At 48.3% G+C, this 18,671-nt stretch overlaps 1 protein-coding gene across 3 annotated transcripts in view; it reads left to right on the top strand.

Annotated features, from left to right (window-relative positions):
• Window positions 1-18,671, top strand: part of LOC127571393 (ubiquitin-like modifier-activating enzyme 1) — a 258,873-nt gene that overhangs the window by 14,191 nt on the left and 226,011 nt on the right. For all 3 annotated transcript variants that reach the window (XM_052017709.1, XM_052017710.1, XM_052017711.1), the window contains exons 5-10: window positions 2,544-2,650; window positions 5,048-5,138; window positions 9,621-9,753; window positions 11,734-11,831; window positions 13,598-13,744; window positions 17,799-17,975. In XM_052017709.1, the coding sequence (XP_051873669.1) occupies window positions 2,544-2,650; window positions 5,048-5,138; window positions 9,621-9,753; window positions 11,734-11,831; window positions 13,598-13,744; window positions 17,799-17,975 (753 nt within the window). The remainder of the gene's footprint in view (window positions 1-2,543; window positions 2,651-5,047; window positions 5,139-9,620; window positions 9,754-11,733; window positions 11,832-13,597; window positions 13,745-17,798; window positions 17,976-18,671) is intronic.

Below are 18,671 nucleotides of genomic sequence, written 5' to 3'. Positions count from 1 at the left end.
GGAGGCTGTTTTCCGTGACATGGACACAGCTCAGCACAACTCTCTGCAGTGTCTGGCGGTCACGGGCAGAGCAGTTGCCATACCAAGCCGTGATGCATCGGGATAGAATGCTTTCTATGGTGCATCGATTAAAAGTTGGTGAGGGTCGACGGGGACATGCCAAATTTCTTTAGCTTCCTGACTTGTAATTGTCATTCAGATTGGTGTTTACACCCATCTGGTTCACTGATGTCCTTCCTACTTGCAGAGAAGCAAGTCCACTGTCCTTCCCTGGTCTGACCTGTGGATGACTCCAAATGCACCATTACTGACTCCTCAATTCAGGACAAGTAGGGATATGCAATAAGTGCTGGCATCTTATAGACAAATGATTTAAAAAGGATATGTGGGCATTATTTCTCATTTCTCTAGCTCTTTTCTAAAGTTGTTTACTCCTTCTCAATAGCAAGTTTAATGAGGCAGAGTGCCCTAGAGCATTTCACCAGAGTGCCATAGGGTTGTAACAGCACAGAACCAGACCTTTCGGCCCACTGAGTCTGTGCTGAACATCAGTGTTACCAAACAAAATTGTCTCCAAGCCACATGGTGAGGCATTAGGGAAGGTGAGCAGTTTGGTCACAGAGGCTACTGTTAAAGGGTGTCATAAAGGAAGGGAGAGAGGCGAGAAGTTCAGGGAGGGAGTTCCAGAGCTTTGCACCCTGACAGCAGGAGGTTTGGCAGCACAGTCAAAATTTGGGGATGGCCAAGTGTTTGGAGTTGGAGAGTAAGATAAGACATCTTTATTAGTCACATGTACATCGAAACACACAGTGAAATGCATCTTTTGCATAGAGTGTTCTGGGGGCAGCCCACAAGCGTTGCCACGCTTCCAGCACCAACATAGCATGTCCACAACTTCCTAACCTGTACGTCTTTGGAATGTCTATGAGGATTGTTGGGCTGGAAAAGATGACAAATTAAGAGAGGTCACAGAGGGATTTGAAAAACAAGGAGAGTTTTAAAACTGAGAAAATCAAAATAAAAAACTGCAGATGCTGGAAATCTAAAATAAAAACAGGAAATGCTAGAAACACTCAGCAGGTCAGGCAGCATCCATAGAGAGAGAAACCATTAACAAAGAATCCAAGAGTTGAAACTTTTTTTGTTATCTTAAAATTGAGGCTTGTTTTCACCCCATACAGCTGACTGTGAGCCTAGGTGTTCACTCACCACACCAACCCCAAGTAACATGTTCTTTGACCTGTACACATTTAGACCCTGAACATTCCTGCTAAGGGAGAAGGTATGAATTACTGTTGTGGTTGGATTTGCTTAAAATCAGTCACAAATGGGATTGTAATCATGTTGGACAGAGCAGCCAAGATCAAACAACATAAACAGTAAATGCTAATGGAGGAAATCCCATCTTGGTCCAAGTTTGGATTCAGATTGGGGACTGGCAAGTGTGAAGTACCATTAATAATTACTGGGAGATAGAAATGTTGTCTGTTCAAATACTATAGTGGTTGTAAAGCCCATGGGAATCATGGAACATTAATGTCAGGTAGCAGAGAGAGATTTTATGAGGTGTTTCTATGACCTACTTTTGCGATGTACTGCAGCCCCTTCCTTTTAATGGTTGTCTGATGACAGCCCTGAGTGACTGTGCTGATGAGTTGAAAGCTCTCTGTTACGGCTAGTAAAACAAGCCAACAGTTAAGATGGAGTGTCTTTTTTGTTTAAACATTCATTCAAGGGATGATCTGTATGGATGGCATGCAGACCAAAGTTTATCACTGTACCTTGGTACATGTGACAATAATCGACCAGCTTGCCTACAACCTTGATGGTTTCCTCTCACGTCCCAAAGAGGTGTGAGTTGGTGAGTTTATTGGTCACTGTAAGTTGGCCCTAATGTAGGTGGATATTGGGAAGATCAGGAAGGAGTTGATGAGCATGTGAAGAGATACTAGGAACAGGCACGATAGTGTAGCGGTTAGCATAATGCTTTACAGCACCAGCGACCCGGGTTCAATTCCTGCCACTGTCTGTAAAGAGTTTGTACGTTCTCCCCGTGTCTGCGTGGGTTTCCTCCGGGTGCTCTAGTTTCCTCCCACATTCCAAAGATGTACAGGTTAGGAAGTTGTGGACATGCTACGTTGGCACCAGAAGCGTGGCGACACTTGCGGGCTGCCCCCAGAATACTCTATGCAAAAGATGTATTTCACTGTGTGTTTTGATGTACATGTGACTAATAAAGATGTCTTATTTTATCTTAACTGAGGGGAGAAGGGAATGGAACTGATGGGATTGTTCTGCTAGGAACCAAATAAGCAACAAATAGGTATGGGTGACCCCCGTGTTACTGCCATGTGGATAATGGAAACTCTCCCTTACAGAATTCACAAATCACTAGCCATTAATACTAAAGGCTCCAGCTGTGTTTCCCTGTGTGCCTCTGATGTAACTGACCTCAGGACTCACTCCGTATGCTGGGCAGCAGGTTACTGAGTTATTCGAGGCCTGATTCCACACGTGTTAACCGTCTGTCATTCTGCTCCCAGGTGGTTGTGCTGACCAACTCCTCGCTGGAGGAACAGCTGGAGGTCGGGGAGTTTTGTCACCAGAAAAACATCAAGTTCATCATGGCAGATACGAAAGGCCTGTTTAGGTAAGGGCTCCCTCCCACTTCTCTGCACTTGCGATGTTCATACGGTCTGAGGACGGGGGAGTTTACCTCCAGGTTGCTCTCTGACCAGAGGCAGCCGGACTAAGGTTGATTTTTTTCTTTCTGCTCGAGGGTTTGGTCGCACCGTGGGTGCATATTAACAATCTAGAGGCTCGTACTAATGATCAGAGGACTCCATTCCATTATGATGTGCTGGCAAATGTAACTGGCCAGTGCAATTGCCCCTTTGTTCTTGTGCTTGGAATATGGGACGTAGAGTATAGCACAAGAACAGGCCCTTTGGCCCACAATTTCTGTGCTGACCATAATGCCAAATTAAACTAAACCTATCTACCTGCACATGACCCATATCCCTCCATTCCCTGCATGTTCATGCACCTGTCCAAATGCCTCTTAAAATGCCACTACAGTGTCTGCTCCCACCAGTACTCCAGCACCTACCACTCTCTGCGTAAAAACAAAAAAACTTGCCCTGCACATCTCCTTTAAACTTTCCCCCTCCCACCTTAAAGCCCTGCCCTCTAGTATTTGACATTTTTCTCCTGGGATAAAGATTCTGACTGTCTACCCTATCCATGCCTCTCATAATTTTATAAACTTCTATCAGGTCTCCCCTCAGCCTCCGACACTCCAGAGAAAACATTCCGAGTTTGTCCAACCTCTAATACCCTCTAATCCAGGCAGCATCCTGGCAAAAAGAATCAAATGAGGGAAGTTAGTGGACATGTGAGATAGAATAAGTTGCAGGTATTGGTTTATTATTGTCACTTGTACCAAGGTACAGTGGAAAAACTTGTCTTGCATACCGATCGTACAGGTCAATTCATTACACATTGCAGTTACGTTGAGTTAGTACAGAGTGCATTGACGTAGTACAGGTAAAAACAATAACAGTACAGAGTAAAGTGTCACAGCTACAGAGAAAGTGCAGTGCAATAAGATCGTGAGGTCAGAGTCCATCTCATCCTATAAGGGAACCGTTCAATATCGCAGTGGGATAGAAGCTGTCCTTAAGCCTGGTGGTACGTGCCCTCAGGCTCCTGTATCTTCTACCTGATGGAGGAGGAGAGAATGACCCGGGTGGGTGGGGTCTTTGATTATGCTGGCTGCTTTGCCAAGGCAGCGAGAGGCCCGAGTCCAAGGAGGGCAGGCTGGTTTCCGTGACGCGCTGGGCTGTGTCCACAACTCTCTGCAGTTTCTTGCAGTCCTGGGCAGAGCAGTTGCCGTACCAAGCCGTGATGCATCCAGGTAGGAAGTAAGAAAGGGGAATGGGACTAATTGCTGTGCTAGGAGCCAGCATGGACTCGGTGGGCTGAATGGTCTCCTCCTATGTCATAATAGTAACTGAGTATCGGTGCCCTCGACATCAATAAAAAGAATAATTTGAAGTGTTTCTGTTCAGCTGGTGCAGTTGATTTAAAGTCCCCATGGTGATCCCTACCATCCAGGGATTCATTGGGTTTAATGTTTTAATTTCAGTGAAGACTGTAGAAACTCGCAGTGTAATTCAGTCAAGTCGAGTTTATTGTCTTGTGCGCAAGTACAGTGAGGTACAGGCACAATGAAAAACCTGCTTGCAGCAGCATCACCAACACGTAGGTACAGGCAAGAAAGCTTGGTGCAAAAACAAGACACAAGTCCATGGTAGTGCAAGAGGTGGTCCGTGGTGTTCCATTGCTGAGGTAGGGTTAGGGTTGTGCAGGTCAGTTCAGGAACCAGATGGTTGTAGGAAAGTAGCTGTTTCTGAACCTGGTGATGTGGGACTTCAGGCTTCAGTACCTCCTCCCTGATGTTAGCAGTGAGAAGAGGCCATGACCCAGATGGTGGTGATCCTTGATGATAGGTACTACCTTCTTGAGGCAACGCCTTCTGTAGATACTGTCAATGGTGGGGAGTGCTGTGCCTGTAATTGACCAGGCTGTGTCCTCTACTCTCTAGTCTCTTGCATTCCTGTGCTTTGAAATTGCCGTACCAGGCCGTGATTCAACCAGGCGGGATATTTTCAACAGTGCATCTGTAGAAGTCTGTTGGAGTACAAGTTCTAGGCCACATTGACCAGGCTGTGTCCTCTACTCTCTAGTCTCTTGCATTCCTGTGCTTTGAAATTGCCGTACCAGGCCGTGATTCAACCAGGCGGGATACTTTCAACAGTGCATCTGTAGAAGTCTGTTGGAGTACAAGTTCTAGGCCACAATGCCCATCCAAGCTCTAGAGTAAAGTCTTCCCTATTAGGCAGCATTCGTTCACAAAGAATGGTGCAATAATTGGAGACCCTTTTGCCAATGGACATTGAGGCAGTGAGCTGTAATGGTTCTGAGCTTGTGGATGTCCTCCAGTCTCCCCACCCTGTAAACACACTGTTTCTGGTTTACTTAACAGTCAGGTGTTCTGTGACTTCGGGGATGACTTCATCATGACAGATGCGAATGGTGAAGAGCCCGTACGCGGTGTTGTCTCCTGCATCACCAAGGTAAATCCTCTCTGCTAACATTCGGTTTTGCCTTGTCCCTATTCAACTCCTACCCCCATTTCCAGGTGAATATCCGTGCAGAGCTCCCTCTGCTCGAGAGCGAACACAAACCTTGTACGACCTGGCTACGTGACCCATGGAGATCGTTTTGCTTGTTCATTTTTATGGGGATGAGGCATTGCTGGCAAGACCAGCATTTATTGCCCATCCCTAATTGCCCTTGAGGAGGTGACAGAGAGCCACCTTATTGAACCGCCACAGTCCTTCTGGTGAAGGTACTCCCATGGTGTAGTCGGGTTGGGAGTCCTGTGATTTGGACCCAGTGAGATATTTTGGTTGGCATGGGAGTTGGCGGGGAGCCTGCAGGGGGTGGTATTGGTTTATTATTGTCACATGTAACACGATACAGTGAAAAACTTGTCTTGCATACTGATCATACAGGTCAATTCATTACACAGTGCAGTTACATTGAGTTAGTACAGAGTGCATTGAGGTAGTACAGGTAAAAACAGTAACAGTACAGAGTAAAGTGTCTCAGCTACAGAGAAAGTGCAGTGCAATAAGGAGCAAGGTCACAACAAGGTGGATTGTGAGATCAGAGTCCATCTCATCGTATAAGGGAACCGTTCAATAGTCTTATCACAGTGAGGTAGAAGCTGTCCTTAAGTCTGGTGGTACGTGCCCTCAGGCTCCTGTATCTTCTACCTGATGGAAGAGGGGAAAAGAGAGGATGACCCGGGTGGATGGGGTCTTTGATTATGCTAGCTGCTTTAACAAGGCAGCGAGAGGTAAAGACAAGAGTCCAAGGAGGGGAGGCTGGTTTCCATGACACACTGGGCTGTGTCCACAACTCTCTGCAGTTTCTTGCAGTTGCCATACCAAGCTGTGATACATCCAGAGAAGATGCTTTCTGTGGTGCAACGAGTGTCAAAGGGGACATGCCGAATTTCTGTAGTCTCCTGGTGCACCAATGCACCCGTTGCCCTAGTCCTTTTTGGTGGTAGAGGTCACAGATTTGGGAGACGCTGTCAGAGGAGAGTAACTGCAGTGCCTTTTGTGTGTGGTGCCACCACTGCACTGGTGGTGATGGGAGTGGACCTTCACCCTGGTTGATGGGGTTGGGTTGGGTTGTGTGTAGGTCATTCTGGTTTGGGTCAGGTCGTGCCAGCCCAGCCCAGTATTTTATCCAGATATATTAACACACATTCTCTTACTCAATATATAATGTTTCATCCTCAAACCCATCGGTAACATGTTTGAGGCAGTTACATTTGCAGTGATGATTGGATTGGAACTGGCTGTGCTGTGGCTGCAATGGGATTGGGGTCATAGTCCGCTTGGGTTGGGACTGGCCATGTTTGGGACTGGGCCTGGTTGGGTTTGGCTCAGGATCAGACACTGTCAGGCTGAGCTCGGGTTCTGCTTTAATTTTACACCGGAGTGAGTGTCTAACTGGTTGGTCTCAAACTCTCAGAACCACTTCCATCACATGTCCACAAGACACTAAACAAAGAAATGGGAACAAGGCCTCAAAGATGGTCCACTAATCAGTAAAATCATGGCTGATCTGCCATCTAGAGCCTGAAATCCCATCCGATCCCAATCTGATCTCCCTCAGTGAACAACAATCTATTGATCTCACTTATGACCAGATTCTCCATACTGCAAATAGAGATTCTCAGTCCCTGAAGAAGAGAGATGTTCTCATGCCTCTTTCCTGAGACTAAGCCCTTCAGTTTGACCTAGGAAGGAATGGTTTCTCTCAGTATCCTGTTCAGAATAGTCTATGTTCCAATAATACCTCCTCGTTCTTCTGAGGGTCTAGCCTGTCTTGCTCACTCACTGTTCCTTGCATGATCGCGTATCCATTGTGAGAGGGGGTAGGTTCAGAAGAGACGTAAGGAGTAAGTTTTTTTTACTGAGAAAGTGGTGGATGCCTGAAATGCGTTGCCTGATAGGGTGGTGGAGGCAAATTCATTGGGGGATTTTAAGAGGGGCTTGGATGGGCACATGAATGAGAGGAAAATGGAGGGATATGGGCGTTCTGTAGGTAGGAGGGATTAGCAATGTCGGCACAACATTGTGGGCTGAAGGACCTGTTCTGTGCTGTACTGTTTTATGTGATTCATCGACCACGTCTGCTGAGGTACCCAAGGCTGAACTTGCGAGCGTTTAATGGTGGATGTTGCCATTCATTGGGCAAAATGGCGGAGGGGTGGTGACAGAATGGCTGGATGTCACAATTTCACATGGTGGGAGGCTGTGAGTGAGGGACAGGAAGAGTCTTGGGTAGTAAAAACTTGGGTGGTAATAACTCCTGTGGCAGGGTTTTTGGGGAAGGAGAGAGCCTGTTGCTGGAGGAACCTGTGGTCCCACTGAGTGAGATGGCAGAGGGAAGGTTTTCCCAGTCTCCTCAGTTGAGGATGTCCCACCAGAGGGCGAGTTGGGGAACCTGCCAATGGAGTAAACAGCACAAAAGCAGGCCCTTCGGCCCGCCTTGTCCATACTAACCATCAGGTGCCTATCTCTACTAATTCCATTTAGCATCATTTGGTTTACTGGCAAAGAGATGACCACTGGTGATACACTGGGCCTGTGCTTCTGTGCAGAGACCAGCAGACGAACTAGATGGTTGATGCTGGTCCAAAATCTTGCCACAGGGGCTGAGACACTGAGCTGGAGGGTCTGGAGCCTTGGCTGAGGGCACTGGGCTACTCGAGGCATGGGGCAGGTGCATTGGCCTGGTGACTGGGAGGATGGGGTCACGCTTGCTTCCTGAGATCTGCTGCAGTAGCTGGTGCTGCTCAGGACTGCATTGGTGCTGCTGCTCCTGCTCCGCCAAGAGCCTGCAGCATCGGTGCAGGGGCCTCGGTCAACTTTCTGGGGCCAGCATGCGCGTTTTATTGACTTCACAAGGAATTGCAATCACAAGGAAGGTGCACCAGCATCTTTACCTTAGGAGGTTCAGCTTGTCACTGAATACTCTAACAAACTTCTACAGGTGCACTGTTGGAAGTATCCTGACTGGTTGCATTATGGTCTGGTTCAGCAATTCCAATGGGAACGAATTACATGCTTTGTTACCTACAGATGTAAAGACATACAGTGGTTCTGTTTTTAAGGAAGAATGATGGATATCTACATACCTGCAGATATTAGGTATGCTGAATTTGAGGAGCTGGTTAATGTAAAAGAATAAGGACCTCTTACTGTAATCATGCAGGGTCCTGGTGAGATTGCATAAATACAGGTCTGGTCTCCCTCCCTAAGGACAGATATACTTCAGACAGATGGAGTACAACAAAGGTTCCCCTGGATTTGATTCTGGGGAATAGGGATTATTGTTCTGTGAGGAGAGCTTTTGCCAACTGGGTCTAAATTCTCCAGAGTTTAGAGCTGTGGGAGATCATTTCAATGAAAGATACAAAATTCTCATGGGACTTCGAGGCTTTGGAGAGGGTGCAGCCCTCTGGATTAGAGGGCATGTGCTATAACAAGAGGTTGGACAAACTTGAGTTGTTTTCTCTGGAGCAGCGGAAGATGAGGGGAGAAGCATAAGTAGAATAGACAGCCGGTATCTTTTCCCAGGGTCGAAATATCTAATACTAGAGGGCATGCATTTAAGATGAGAGGGGGTAAGTTCAAAGGAGATGTATGGAGCAAATTTTTTTACACAGGGAGTGGTGGGTGCCTGGAATGTGCTGCCAGGTGTGGTGGTGGAGGCAGATATGATAGAGGCGTTTAAGAGGCTCTTAGATAGGCACATGGATATTGCAGAGAATGGAGGGAAATTGATATTGTGCTGGGAGATGAAGTGATTAGATAAGTTAGGCATTTAATTACTAGTTTAAGTAGTTCAGCACGACATCGTGGGCCGAAGGGCCTGTTCCTGTGCTGTACTGTTCTATGAATGTAAGAAGCTGCAGAGAGTAGTGGACTCAGCCTAATGCATCACAGACACATCTCTCCGCACCATCAGTTGTATCTACATAAGGCCCTGCCTCAAGAAGGCAACATCTATCATCAAAGATCTCCACCATCCGGGCCATGCCATCTTCTCGCAGCTACCATCGGGCAGAAGGTACAGAATCCTGAAGTCCCACACCACCAGGTTCAAGAACAGCACCTTTCCTTTGACCATTTGGTTCTTGAACCAACCTGCAGAACCCTGATCACTACCTCAGTATAGTAACAACATGACCACTTTAACCACTTTGTGTTACAATGGACTTTTTTTTTGTTCTAATTGTGTTCTTTCTTGTATAATTTTTGTGTAATATGTTTAATTTATGTTTTTCTTGTGAATGTTGTGTATCTGATGGTATGTGCCTGTGATGCTGCTGCAAGTAAGTTTTTCATTGCACCTGTGCATACATGGACTTGTGCATATGACAATAAACTCGACTTTGACTTTGTTTCACAAATGCCACTTGAAGATGTTTCGGTTAAATTGCTACTGATCTTATCTTCCTGTGTGCTTAGGGGAACCCAGGGATCGTAACTTGTTTGGAAAGGTCAGGCGCTGGCTTTCAGATGGGGGATTTCGTGACCTTCTCAGAAGTTCAAGGCATGACTGAGCTGAATAACTGCAGACCCATGGAAATCCAGTTCATCGGTGAGGGTGCAGACTGCTCAGGGTGTCAGCAGATGGCAGTAAAACCCCACAATGGTATCTGTGACTGATGGTCTCAGTGCAATGGAGTGGCACTGGAAGGACCGTAAGGGAGAGGGGTGGGGGGGGGGGGGGGTGCGGGAGAGGGGGTGGGGTGTGTGGTGGGGGTGAGGGAGAGGGCTGGGGATAAGGTGGGGATGGGGGGTTGAGGGAGAGGGGTGGGAAGGTGTGGTGGGGTGAGGGAGAGGGGTCGGGGTAAGGTGGGGGATGGGGGTGAGGGAGAGGGGGTGGGGTGTGTGGTGGGGATGAGAGAGAGGGGTTGGGGGTGAGGGAGAGGGGTGGGTGGGGTTAAGGTGGGGGATGGGGGTGAGGGAGGGGTGGACAGGTGTGGTCGAGGGTGAGGGAGGGGGTTGTGTGATGGGGTGGGGGAGTAAGGTGGGGGATAGCAGGGTGAGGGAGAGGGGTGGGGGGTGTGGTTAGGGGTGAGGGAGGGGTGGGGGTTAAGGTGAAGGTGAGGGAGAGGGGTGGGAGGTGTGGTTAGGGGGTGAGGGAGAGGGGTGGGGGGTAAGGTGGGGGATGGGGGGAGAGGGGTGGGGGGGAGGTCAAATTAAAACCTGCTGTCTGGAGAAAATTGTCCTCCTCCCTCCACCTCCCCTGATTAGTTTACTGATTATCTTGAGCCTTTTTCACCTGGCAACTTCTCGCCGGCTGGAGGAAAGAGCTTCTCCTTTTTAATGTCACCTACAAACGTACAAATTGGGAGTAGGCCCCACTCTGCTGGTGGCTGCTCCGTCATTCGGAAAGATCGTAGCTCCATCGTACTACAACTCTGCATTCCTGCCTACCCCCCAGTGTCCATTCACCCTGTGCTTATCAAGACTCTGTCTCCCTCTTCCTTAAAAAAAAATTCCAATTTTCTGCCTCCTCCATCCTATGAGGAAGAGAGTTCCAAAGACTCATGGGGCTCTGCAAGAGAAAAAAAATGCCCCAAGCCTGTCTTAAATGGGCAATGCCTTTTTTTTTTGCAGTGACCTTTTGGTTTTAGATTCTCCCACAAGAGGAAATCGCCACATCCACCCTATCATGACCCTCAAGTATATTTCAATCACTCGTCCAAATTCCAGGAGGTACAAGCCTTCCCTGTTCAACCTTTCCTCATAAGGCAACTCAATCATTCCAAGTATTAAGTCTGGTAAACCACCTCCAAAGTCTCATGCATCAGCTTCCTTCTGAAAATGAGGCCAGTATTGCTCACAATACTCCAGATGTAGTCTCACCACTGAAGCATAACCTTACCTTTGTATTCAATCCCACAATAACATCTTGTTGGCTCTATTAGTTACTTGCTGTACCTGTACGGGAGTGTTTTACAAACAATGCACTCGGACACCCAGTTGCTTTCTCATCTCACAGGTCTGCGGTTGTATACTATTTAGATGTGCTTTATTTTTAATTTTTTTTCTGCCAGAAATTGATGACTACACACTTTCCCACATTATACGCCATCTGCCAGATCTTTGCCCACTCACTTAACCTATCCATATCCCCTTGTCACCTCTTTTTGTCCTTGGGGCAGGCATGGTAGTGTAGCGGTTAGCGTAACACTATTACAGCGCCAGCGACCCAGGTTCAATTCCCGCCACTGTCTGTAAGGAGTTTTTACGTTCTCCCCGTGTCTGCGTGGGTTTCCTCTGGGTGCTCCGGTTTCCTCCCACATTCCAAAGACGTACAGGTTAGGAAGTTGTGGGCAAGCTACTGTTGGCGGCAGAAGCGTGGCGACACTTGCGGGCTGCCCCCAGAACACTCTACGCAAAAAGATGCATTTTACTGTGTGTTTCGATGTACATGCGACTAATAAATATCTAAATATCTCTTCGAGACTTACTTTCCCACATACCTTTTGTGTCAGCAGCAAATTTAGCAACAATATCTTCAGTACTTCCACCCAAGTCATTTATATAACTAGTTAAACGTGTGTTTCAGATCCCTATTCCTTCTCAATCTGCGACACAACCGCTTTTGGAGATTACGAGGGAGGTGGGGTTGTGACGGAGGTGAAGATGCCGCAGCATTTGACCTTTGTAAGTACGGCTGTTCCGCCCACACTCACCAGCACCCACCCCACCCCACCCCAGTCTCCTCTGTTGCGTTATGACCCTCTCACGGGGAAGGTTGTCACTGGATGGGATTGGCAATCAGTTCCCTGGTGTAGGGTGACAGGATGTCCCCAGTGACGGTGTCTTGAGCCTGTCTCTGACCACAGTTCACAGATGGGATGGTGGAATAATCAGGGAGAGTAGACTGGGAGGTCCCAAAGACCGATCTGAGACATAATTTGGCCAGACATCTCAATAATTCAATAACATTAAACATTTTGATGTGATTACCTCCCTAAAGGTATCGTCCCTGCTGCAACTGTGTGGCATTTTGAGGGTGACTGGCCTGCAAAGGTATTTAGTCCCTGCCCACTCCTCACCCTTCCCAGTGTATTTTCTTTGAAGGAATATTAAGAGAAGGCTATTTGGGCCCTCATCTTCCCTGCCAGATAGCCTACACATCAGTTTCCTGCCTCTCGTCCACTTCCCTCAACTTGGCAAAAATCCGACCAATCCTGGTGGTAAAGTCTCCGGTTCTCAACCACCGCCACCTCGAGCGACGGAGTATTCCAGTCGTCACAATGGTTCCAGTCTGAACGTCCTGGGTCTGCCCACCAGGGAAAACGCCCACTTTATAACTACCCAATCGGATCCTTACGATGCCTTCAGCTGTCCAGTCAGATCGTCCCCGGGTCTTCCACACGTTAAGGACCACAGGACAAGCGTAAAGGCCTGTTCTTGTAAGTTAACCTGATGTGCTGCACACTCACTGACAGAGGTGTGCGGGCATTTCTCTTTTGGCATTGAGAGACGTTGGTATAGGTTATGGTTCCAGTTTGGGTAGGTTTTGATGTTGGGTGACCTGTTGGAGTTCTGGTCCTAATTCAGGTCCTAATTTAGGAGGGGGCATAATTTTAAGGTGATTGGAGGAAGGTGTAGGGGGGATGTCAGAGGTAAGTTTTTTACACAGAGAGTGGTGGGTGCGTGGAACGCACTGCCAGCAGAGGTTGTGGGGGCAGCTACATTAGGGGCATCTAAGAGACTCTTAGATAGCCACGTGAATGATAGAAAAATAGGGGGCTATGTGGGAGGGAAGGGTTAGATAGATCTTAGAGCAGAATAAAATGTCGGCACAACATTGTGGGCTGAAGGTCCTGTACTATGCTGTAGTGCTGTATGGTCGTAGGGGAGTCACTCCGCATCCAGGTCATACAGCAGGCCTTTCGACCCATTATCTCCATGCCAACCATCAAGTACCTATCCACGCTGATCCCATTAACCAGCACTTGGTCTGTAGGCTTCTGTGCCTCGGTGATTCAAGTGCTTCTCTGGAAACTTAAATGTTGTGACGGTCTCTGTCTCCACCATCCCCTCAGGCAGGGCGCTCCAGATTCCAACACCTTCTGGGTGAAAAAATTCTTCCTCAGATCCCCTCCAAACCTGTTACCCCTTGTCTTAAACCTACACCCTCTAGTTTTAGATACTGTTGCGGTGGGTAAAAGTTTCCAACTGTCTATACTGACTTTGCCCCTGCGTCACATTGTGCACCATCCCCTCTCCGCCTTCTCCTTTCCAAGGAAATCAAATGCAGGATCCCTCCGTAATGGAAATGTTCCATCCCAGGCAACGCGGTGGCGAATCTCCTCTGCCTCCTCTCTGCTGTGATCACGCCCTTCCCACAGGACCACCCACGCAGAACTCCAGCTGTGGCCTGACCGATGCCTCGCTGACTGTCACCTTCTCTGTTGCAGAAATGCATGAAGGAGGCACTGCAGGAGCCGAGCTACCAGGTCACCGACTACGGCAAGATAGACAGGCACGGAACGCTGCACATTGCCTTCCAGGCTCTGCATCGGTTTGTGAGAGACTACGGCCGGCTGCCCAAACCCTGGGGAAAGGTGAGTGAGCAGAGCACCTGCGGAAAGAAGGGGAACTTGGCAAACAGCCCCTCCTCCCGTTAAAACTCCGCCGCTGCTCTCCATGAAACTGTCGCTGGGTGAGGCAGACACTGGTGGCTCAGTCACTCACCCTGTCGTCTCTGAGGCAGAAGGTCAAAACCTACTTCCTCTGCTGCGGGAGTGTCAGAGGGCCACACAGCACGGAAGCAGGCCCTTTGGCCCAACTGGTCCTTGCCGACCAAGATGCGCATCAATGCTGGTCATGGTTGCCCACATTTGGCCTAAACCTTTCCTATCCAGGTACCTGTCCAAGTACCTTTTAAATGTTGTTAATGTACCTGCCTCAACCACTTCCTCTGGCAGCTCATTCCATATACTCTGGGTGGAAAAAGTTGCCCCTCAGTTTCCGATTACATCTCTCCCCTCTCACTTTAAACCTGTGCCCTCTAGTTCTTGATTCCCCAACCCTGGGGAAAAAGACGGTGCGCATTCACCCTATCTGTGCCCCTTGTTGAGGGAGTACTTCTTCTGGATTGGGGTCAGCCCTGCCCGTGCCTTGTATCTGCCCACAGTCGCTGTTTATTTTATAACTGCATGCCTTTGTGACCCAACCCAGTCCATCACGCAAGCCGGCCTCCCCTCCATTGACTCTGTCTACACTCCCCACTGCCTCAGGAAAGCAACCAACATAAACAAGGACCCCTCCCACCCCGGACATTCTCTCTTCTCCACTCTCCCCTGGGACAGAAGATACAAAAGCTTGTAAACAGGTACCACCAGGCTCAAGGACAGCTTCTACCCTGCTGTTATCAGACTCTTGAACGGACCTCTCATACGCTAAAAGGTGAACTCCCGATCTCCCAATCTACCTCGTCATGGCCCTTGCACCTTATTTGTCTACCTGCACTGCATTTTCTCTGTAACTGTAACACTAGTGTAGCAGTTAGCATAACACTATTACAGCAGCAGTGAGCCGAGGTTCAATTCCGGCCACTGTCCATAAGGAGTTTGTACGTTCTCCCTGGTTTCCGCCCACATTCCAAAAGATGTACGGGTTAGTTAGTTGCGGGCATGCTACGTTGGCGCCGGAAGCGTGGCGACACTTGCAGGCTGCCCCCAGAACACTTTACACAAAAATGCATTTCACCGTGTGTTTCGGTGCACGTGACTAATAAAGAAATCTTATCTTACTATATTCTGCATTATGTTCTCTGTTTTACTACCTCGATGTACTTGTGTATGGAATGGTCATTCTGGGTGCCACACAAAGTTTTTCACTGTATCTTGGTACATGTGACAATAATAAACCAATTACCAATACCTCCATGAGGTTATCCAAAGGCAGAGTGGCCATGGGTGACACCAAGGCCTGAGGAGGTCCACACTGAGGCCCCACACCCTCCAGTGATCTTCTGATAGTTCGTCTGTCAAAGGCTTTCTCCACCTGAACATCCCTGATGGTCAGAGAAAGTTGAAAGGCAACTAAGTAATTAGAATTTATTTCTGAATTTAAAAATCTGACATTTGCATAATAAGATTGCATTAAAAACACTGATGTTAATTCAAATAAAGTGGAAAATAAACAAGCTACTTAGGCTCACTTTCCTTTATAGTGAAGCTCGGTGACCCAGTGACCCCGCTTCAAACTTGTGACCACTGCACTCTGTGCCCCAGCTATGACTTGAGGGGCCAGATGTGAAGTGTATCTGGACTCGCAGCTCAGGAACAGCCTCTGGACTGAGTCCAGTGGGATTGGCAAGCGGTCTAATGTGGCTGTGTTTGACCTCCCAGTGTTTTCCGTACTTACATAGAACAGTACAGCACAGAATAGACCCTTCGGCCCACAATATTGTGCTGACATAACTAATCCCTCCTCCCTACAGAATGCCCATATCCCTTCATTTTCCTCTCATTCATGTGCCCATCCAAGCCCCTCTTAAAAGCCCCCAAAGAATTAGCCTCCACCACCCTATCAGGCAACGCATTCCAGGCATCCACCACTCTCTCAGTTAAAAAAAAACTTGCTCCTCAAGTCTGTTCTGAACCTACCTCCACTCACCTTAAATGCATGCCCTCTGGTATTGGATCGCTCAATAATGGGAAAAAGATATTGCTTGTCCACCCTATCTCTGCCCCTCATAATTTTATACACTTCCAACAGATCACCCCTCAGCCTCCACCGCTCCAGAGAAAAGAGCCCAAGTTTGTCCAGCCTCTCCTGATAGCACATGCCCTCTAATCCAGGCAGCATCCTAGTAAACCTCCTCTGCACCCTCCCTAAAGCCTCGACATCCTTCCTGTAGTGAGGTGACCAGAATTGCACGCAATACTGTAAATGTGGCCTAACCAGAGTTCTGTAGAGATGCATCATAACATCTTAACTCCTGTACTCAATACCTCGATTAATAAATCCAAGCATTCCATAAGGCTTCTTAACCACCCTGTCTACCTGTGTTGCCACCTTCAATGAGTCATGGACTTGCACCCCAAGGTCTCTCTGCTCTTCAACACTGTTAAGGGTCTTGCACAAGAGTGTACTGCCTCTTGATATTAGTTGGTACTTCTCTGTGGAATCACCAGTGAGCCGTCAGCGCAGTCTTCTGTCAAGGGCATGTGATGGCTTCCACAGAGTAATGGTTCTTGTAGTTCTGGGTTAATATTTCATTCCTCAGCCAGCCTTCCCAATGAGTAGCTTCATCCCCTGGGTCCAACATTTAGTTAATCCCTAATGTAATCAGCCCTCCTCAGGATTAGGGCCACTCATTCCAAAATTGCCCCCCGTTCCCGTAGCTTCAGAGGAATTCCCTTTGGCTACCATCAGGAGTGTCGGCCATTTATTTCTGGATCCCACTAGTGGAAGGGCTGGTAGAGGCAGCGAGCTCCTGTTGAGTTTGAATGGTGCCTGAGTGACCATTTAAAGAGCCGTAGACTACGAGACGGGAAGTGGGAGTCACTTCACCGGCTCCGTCTTTGGCCAGCATGGACATAGCAGGCGTAGTGGTCTCCTGGACTGTAAATTTCTAACTGCACTTCCAGGATTACAGTTTGTGGGATCTTGCCGTGTGCAGATTAGCTGTCGTATTTTCTGCATTAAAAGAGAGGGTTTGCTTCTTGTTGGAGCAGCTGGTTCAGACGCAGCTCCACCGACCCCTGACCTCCGGTGCTGTCGACGTGGAGTTTGCACGTTCTCCCTGAGGCCGCATGGGTTTCCTTCAGGTGCTCCGGTTTCCTCCCACATCTCAAAGATGTGCACGTTGGTAGGTTAATTTGCCATTAAGTTGCCCCTGGTGTGTCAGTGAGTGGTAGGATCTGAGAGGTCTTTAACGGGAACAGCAGGAGAGGAACAAGGGAAATTAGTGGGGCACTGTTACTGATCCATGGACTCGAGGAGCCAAAATGACTGCATACTGCGCTGTAAGAATGTCTCAAAGTGTGGACTGTTGGGTGTGGAGCACTTTGAGGTGCTGCAAAGTTGGGAAAAGTCCCACATCAATGCGAGTGTTTATCCGTGGTTTTGATGAAGTCCTTCACTGAAATGTTGGAAAGGACTTTGTCAAAGTCAAGTTTATTGCCACATTCACAAGTACGCATATGCACAGGTACAATGAAAAACTTACTTGCAGCAGCATCACAGGCACATAAGAGACACAACATTCACAAGAAAAAAACATAAACAAGAATATTCTTTGCCAGCCAAAGGTTAAAGGGAAATGTGTCAACCAGTGCTGTTCCCTGTTGTGAAGATAAGATAAGATATCTTTATTAGTCACATGTACATCAAAACACACAGTGAAATGCATCTTCTGCGTAGAGTGTTCTGGGGGCAGCCCGCAAGTCTCGCCACGCTTCCGGCACCAACATAGCATGCCCACAACTTCCTAACCCATACGTCTTTGGAATGTGGGAGGAAACCGGAGCACCCGGAGGAAACCCACGCAGACGTGGGGAGAACGTACAAACTCCTTACAGACAGCAGCCGGAATTGACCCCGGGTCGCTGGCGCTGTAATAGCGTTATGCTAACCGCTACGCTACCGTTGTGTTTTCCCTCATAGACTGATGCGGAGCTCTTGGTCAACATCGCGAAGAAGCTGAGTGAGGAGGCCCCCTCTATCCTCGGAGAAGACCCCCTGAATGAGGACTTGGTGAGGAAGCTGGCGTTCGTTGCCACTGGCAACCTGAACCCCATCAACGCATTCATTGGTGGAGTCACTGCACAGGAAGTGATGAAGGTAAGGGAGAACTAAAGCCCCTGGACTTTGAGAGTCCGAGAGCATGGTGCATGGTGCTTGTGAGGACACGTATGATCACATGCAGTAAAGAAATTGGTGAGTGAAAAGAAAACAGTTGTGTGAGGTGTGGTTTTCTGCGTACCTTTGTGTTCCTCAGTGACTGCGGCACTAAGCACAGTTAGTGTGGTAAAGTGCGCGTTCATCACCAACAAGGATGATGCAGATGTGAGCAGAAAAAGAATAAAAATCTTCAGAGACCTCGGTGCACGTTGACGTTCAGCCTTGGTTTGACAAACAGAGTGACAGACTCGGGCTGTGACTGCCTCAGTGAACGCATCAGATATCCCTGCACCAGGACTGGCAGGTGTGAGAGATCCAACTATACAGTGCACAGGAGAGGGCAAAGCAACTGGGTGGTGAAGGGTGAAGGCTGCAGACATAGACTGATACAGCAGAAGGGTGTGGCCAACGCAGAGAGACCATCAGGGTGACTTTGGGTGGTGGGAGTGCAAGTTAGTGCATGAGCGTGTGCATGCGCTCATCAGGACTGGAGAGAGCCCTTGACAGTTGTAACAGCTCGGGAATCCCATCACAAAAGGCAGCAACTGTTCTGTGAAGCTCCTCGGGGAAGACAATCTGCCTTCACTGTCGTCCTCTGTTCCCTGGAACGGTCCAGCAAGCCCCTCTCGCTCAGGG

Source organism: Pristis pectinata, chromosome 6 (genome assembly GCF_009764475.1).
Source record: "Pristis pectinata isolate sPriPec2 chromosome 6, sPriPec2.1.pri, whole genome shotgun sequence".
Classification (NCBI taxonomy): domain Eukaryota; kingdom Metazoa; phylum Chordata; class Chondrichthyes; order Rhinopristiformes; family Pristidae; genus Pristis; species Pristis pectinata.
Note: the sequence above shows the minus strand (reverse complement) of the source record. Positions and strands in the feature narration are given on the sequence as shown.